We start from the raw sequence: 6,000 nt of genomic DNA, 5'->3' as shown, positions 1-6,000 counted from the left end.
TGAAGAGCCCTCGCTGTTACCACGTGCTGGAAGGGAGCGCAGCCATTGTGGGAAGATAAAGAAGGGAGCCAGCTTTCTCTGAAAATGCAAGGGCTTCAGAGTTGCCTCTCTCCAGGACTGGGGAAGGACGGTGACATTATATACAGATGGCTAATAATAATAATAATAATAATACCCATATCGAATAACCCTGCAATAAATGTCCACGCTGGGAATGTACGACAGCCAGCACCCTAATAGCGTGATAGATCAGGGCGAGGGAAGGGATGTAAACAGATCGCGGCTGAACACGAAATGATGCTCCATCCATAATGGTGAGCGATGGCTCTCGCCGCGGCCAGGGTTCCAGTTCCCTCTCATCGCTCTTGCCCCCCGGCAGTCCCCCGATCCATTTCCGAGATCTGTGAAATGGAGGTCCTTAGCAAAGCGCGCCGACCGGAGGACATCAGCAAACCCACGTGTCACTCAGGCAGAAGGAACAGGATTCTTTGGATTCCTTCCAGTTCCGCCTGGCTTGTTGGGTTTTCTCCCCCCCTTCTTCGCCTGCTCCAGGTTTTACTTCTGGTTGCCTGTGAAGGCTTTCGCTCCTCCCTTTTGAAATCCTATATTAGCTGTGGCCAAAGCTGGGTAGGAAATACAGCTCATTGTTGGCAAGTGCTGATGAGAAACGCGCCGAGGAGGGAAAGCAGCGGCTCTGAGACTGGTTTATGCAGCAGCAGCAGCAGGAATAGCAATAATATAAAGATTATACTCCACTTACGCGAGCACAGAGGAGGGGAAAAGACAACCGCTTGCTCTATGCTGGGAGATCTTTACTGACTGATTTTAGCAACACGTTTGGAGCAAACAAGAGAGAGGGCGTGAGGTGAGTGGCGCGCAAAGTGGGGGTCTCTTTTTTTGACGGGGGGGGGCCTTCTTCCTGCAATGCGATCAATGGGGATGTTTGGAGGGGAGAGGGGGCCAAGGAGTGCATTTTCAGCAGGACCCCTCAATCCACTTCTTCTCGGATTGCAAACAACGCTTGCAGACTTTAAATTCCCAAAGTTGCTCTTGACAAGGAGAAAGGGAGAAGGTCGCGCGCCGCTCTGCCATTCTTATGTAAGCCGTTTCGTGCAAGGGCATGCTAAAAAAAAAATTTAAATAAAAGAAACGTACGCGGTTGGAGGCAAATGAATTCGGGTTGGGAGGAAGGGGGATTGTTGATGGTGTGCACGCTCATTTAGCTCCGGGGTGTGCACGAGTTGCGGTGGGAGGGATAGGCGGCTGTATCCTTCCCCTTTGCACAAGGTGCCTTCCTGCCTATTGCAGGCTGGAGAAAAGAAACCTAGAGCCGCCTGAGAACTGTAAGGAAACATTGCTGTCAGGAGGGAAGGACCTGTCCGGGGTAGAATTGGTGCCGCGAGGCGTGATTATCCTGCAGACGGTTTCCTAAGGAGAAAGGCAGTTTAGTGAGAAAAGCGGCGCTGGTTGCTGGCAAGCGCGCACGCACACACAATGTTTATCTCTTTCTTTCTCTCTCTCTCTCTGTAAACATTAACTTTTAAAGGCTGGAAATGGCAGACCACATGATGGCCATGAACCACGGGCGCTTCCCCGACGGAACCAATGGGCTTCATCACCACCCAGCGCATCGAATGGGAATGGGTCAGTTTCCCACCCACCACCACCAGCAGCAGCAGCAACATGCCTTCAGTGCCTTGATGAGCGACCATATACATTACGGAGGTGGAAATATGAATGCAAACAGTGGGATCCGGCATGCCATGGGGCCGGGGAACGTGAACGGGGGGCACCCTCCCAGCACCCTGCCTCCGACAGCGAGGTTTAACAATTCCCAGTTCATGGCTCCTACGGTTGCCACCCAGGGGGGGCCCTTGACGGCCAGCATGCAGCTGCAGAAGCTCAACAACCAGTACTTCAGCCACCACCCGTACCCTCACAACCACTACATGCCGGACTTGCACCCTGCCAGCCACCAGCTCAACGGAGCCACCCAGCATTTCAGAGACTGCAACCCAAAGCACGGCGGAGGCAGCGGTGGCGGAGGCAGCGGCGTGCCGGCCTCTGTGCCCCACGTCCCTGCAGCAATGCTGCCTCCCAATGTCATAGACACTGACTTCATCGACGAGGAGGTGCTTATGTCCTTAGTCATAGAAATGGGCTTGGATCGCATCAAGGAGCTTCCCGAGCTGTGGTTGGGACAGAACGAGTTTGATTTTATGACGGACTTCGTTTGCAAACAGCAGTCCAGCAGAGTGAGCTGCTGACTTCTTGCCAAACAAGATTTGACTTTTTTTATCTGTATGAATGAAAACATTCCCTCTAGACACAGTATTTCAAAGGCTTTTAGGAGCTCAAGTATCTGGGAAGCAGAGTAAACTATAAGCTTGTATAATTGTTTCCCCCCTTTTAAATTTGCTGCCACTTTTTTCTTCTTCTTAAACGTGGACACTCCATTATGCCCTCCCCTTCCCTATAATAATTTTAACTGATTCAGTCTTTTTTAGTAATTCCTCAGCTATAATTTCTTCACTGGCAACATACCAATTATTTCAACTGTTAGATATGAATATTGGCAAAGTGCTTAATATTGTGGATTTTCTATAGGCTATCATTTCAGATGACTGAAAACTGCATTCAAATTCTGAGTTGAAGGACAAAAATATTGCATTAGTTGGTTGCATGAACTTCAGGGTTGATTCCTGCACAAATACTGCCCTCTTGCTTTGTTTTTAACTATGCATTTGCAGTGAAACTATTTTTTTTTTTTTTAGTCTGCTGAACTGGAAGCTTAACAAATGTGGGCCAAACCCTCTCTGATCAGGAAAAATAGTACTGTTACTTAAACTCTGCTGTCTTCTCCCTTTCTTTCCTCCCTACCCCCCAATCTGTACAGACAATAATATAGTGTGAATGGAATGGTGTCTAGTTGTTGGGGAAAGCATTTCATAGGATTTTATTTTATTCTGGTTCTATCGTCAGCATATTTTCATTTTGGCATTGTGCTTACATAGTTTATTCAGTACAGGGGGGGCAAACTACTGTGTTGAAAGCTTTTTAGGAAATCTGACAGTATTTTTGTACAATTTTTTTGAGAACATACTTGTTAATTTATTCTATTTTAATTTGCCAATGTCAATAAAAAAAAGTTACCTGCTTTAATTTTTTCTAGACACCAGTTACCAAATTTTTTTCTTTAGAATTTTATTTTTTTCTCCTCTCCACCTCACAAATGTTTGATACATATAACCCATTTAACTTGTTGAGCTGTTGGGTTGTGTGAAACATTCTGAAAGAAAATCTACATGACACCATTGTATGCTATATGTCATGATCAGTGCAGAAAGTTTTTTTAAAAAGGATTTAAGCCTAATTATGACATCAGTCTCATAAGTAACATTGTAACATGCCTGTGTGATTTTATCTAAAGTGAAATTGCCAAGAGGCAACAACTTTGTGATTTGCCAATTTACTTGCTTTAAATGTAGTCGTCCAGAATTATGATGCATAAAAGTATTTATTCTATTTATCTATTAAACTTTAATTTTATAAATACTCTCACTTATCTTATCCATAAGACTTGATTCTTCACGTAAATATATTTGCTGTCATGCAGAAGGGTTCAACAAAAGACAGGTTTTGTTCCCTCTTTAGCATCTAACGCTGTTAGCAAATGATAACGAAAAAAACCCCTTGCATTCCATGAGTTTTCATTGTGCAGAAAGAAGGCAGAAAGAAGAGAAGTTGAACTTTGGTGGGAAATGTTTTCATTCGGCAAAGTTAAACGAGTCTTACTGTCTAGAAGGTGAATCGTGACACCAAAAATGAATAACTTCCACATTTTGGCATAGAAGAGCAGAAGCTGTGTATATACATTAAGGCAAGAGTAGGCACTATCCCCCACCCCAACAATAGCTAGGATCAGGTGAAATGCTGTTTCAGTAGTAATATGAGTAAAGGTGGTATCTTTGACAATGGATTTAATCACATTTTTTTTACAAGGTCACAGCAATTGAATGCGCTGACCTGACCCATCATTCACCAAACTCTCTTGTAGAATAAAACTGAAATACATGCAACAAGTTTAGACCTGTCCCCCTGTCTCATAGTAACTTCCAATACAGATGTGGTGGCATGTCATGGTTCAAGACTCCATGTGGGAAAACCTTCTGGGAACAGAAGAATTCTTGGGTTTGAACTTTCTTGTACCGTATTTATAAAATAGAAAAAGGTTAGCTGGCCAACCATTCTTATTACTGCATCTAGATCTGTGGCAGTCAGCTTGGGTGTGTGTCTTGGTTTCCGTACTTTTTCTGTTGTAACACAAGGCTTGCCTTTGTCGCCCATCAACATTTTTTTCTTTCCAGGTGCCCTGCACCTGTTCTCTGCCATGTGGCCTTCGGATAGGTTCCTATAGAGGGGGGAGGTGGTGGTGAAAGATCAGGTGGTTGTGCCTTGAGAGAGAGAGCAACTGGACTAGAACTTATTTTGGTTCTTCTAAGTCTTCCATACGAAGATAATTCAAAAATTTCCCCATGGTTTATGCTTGTGCATCAACAAAATCATTGAATATGGGATGGCAAGGGCAACTGAGAACAAGGGCATTGACATAAGCAAATAATCAATATTTGGGGTTGTGCATGCTTGGTTTCAAGCAGTAATTGCTTCCAGCCATCTTACCATTACATTAGGATTTTATATTTTTGTCTGCATGTACTATTTACAGGAATACAGGTATAGCTGTGTTGAAACCTTGCATCAGTTTATTTTAAGGCTCTCTAATCTGCATCTTTGACTTAGACTTAACAGAGGTCAAGTTTTGACCTGGATGGCTTGGGGTATTTGGCTAGGAAAGTGTGTGGATCCAAGATGGCTGACATTCTATACTTCTAAAAAATAGTTGCCTGGCTAATAAAGCAACTTAGGGGTCTAACATTACTTAACATGTTTTTAAACTAGAAGGCGTACTATTGGAATTTAAATACTCTGCGTGAACTTCATGGGATAGTTCTGCTTTCTTTGGTGACTGATCGAGCAAAGAACTATAAAGTTATGTCTAGGTATTTCTTTAGGTAGGAGATCCTTCAAAAATTGGCATCTCTTGATCAGACAAGGAAAAAGTTCTTGTTTACATGCACCAAACTGCATAATAAGTTTCAGTTTATCAGGTGCTACAAAGCTGTCAAACTCTGCTATCAAGTGTTTTTTTCAAAAAATATTTAGGGTTTTTGTAAATTTATTTAAAGGGAGAGCAATTTCATGTATTACACAGCCACAAGCTCAGATTTTTCCAGTGTGTACATTTGATAGGGAGTTATAGCCAATATTGGCTCTTTTGAGTTTCCGTATGATATATGACAGTTCAAAGGTACACCTACAGCAGAATCCTGTGTACAATTACTTGGTAGTAAATTCCATTCACTGCTTTTAGAATTGCAACCTTCACAGATCTTTCCATATAAAGCAACCCTAAGCTTCTAGAGAAGCTTAAAATATACTGGGAGTTGGATTACTCTAGTGTTTGTTTTGTAACAGTATATAAAGTCATAACACAGGTTCACATACAGCTGAAAAGCAACGTTTTGCAAACGTTTTCATGAACCCTGTCTCTGAGCTGAAGTTTGGGAAGCATCAAAGCTTGACTCCTCAACTTCTAGCAGAACAGATCAGGTCCGAGCGGCTCCATAATATTTTCTGTAACTCTCTCTAATAATAAAAATAATAATAACTTTAAACCACTTATTTACACTAGACCAAAGTGTATAATTATGATGTGAGCAGTGACCTAGTTTGCCAGCCATTGCCAGATTATTTTGCAAACTAGGCTAGGGGAAAGAGTGTTACGTTCCTGTTTAAGTTGCTTATAGCACAGGAAACTTGACCTCTGTACTTTGGCTCTTTTTCAAAAAGTTCTCATACGGTACATGAGCTCTACTGTTCTTTAAGCCTTGGCCATAAATAGACTCGGCGCTTTATTTGCAATGGAGATCAACGATAAGC

The 6,000-nt window shown here is 42.9% G+C and overlaps 1 protein-coding gene across 1 annotated transcript; it reads left to right on the top strand.

Annotated features, from left to right (window-relative positions):
• Positions 1-513: 513 nt before the first annotated feature.
• CITED2 (Cbp/p300 interacting transactivator with Glu/Asp rich carboxy-terminal domain 2) lies at positions 514-3,555 on the top strand. The gene is made up of 2 exons (XM_083607843.1): positions 514-865; positions 1,547-3,555. The coding sequence occupies exon 2, from the start codon at positions 1,554-1,556 to the stop codon at positions 2,265-2,267; it is 714 nt and encodes a 237-aa protein (XP_083463969.1). The 5' UTR covers positions 514-865; positions 1,547-1,553; the 3' UTR covers positions 2,268-3,555.
• Positions 3,556-6,000: the final 2,445 nt, after the last annotated feature.

The sequence above is a fragment of the Podarcis filfolensis genome (assembly GCF_964270895.1).
Source record: "Podarcis filfolensis genome assembly, chromosome: 3".
Lineage (NCBI taxonomy): Eukaryota > Metazoa > Chordata > Lepidosauria > Squamata > Lacertidae > Podarcis > Podarcis filfolensis.
Note: the sequence above shows the minus strand (reverse complement) of the source record. Positions and strands in the feature narration are given on the sequence as shown.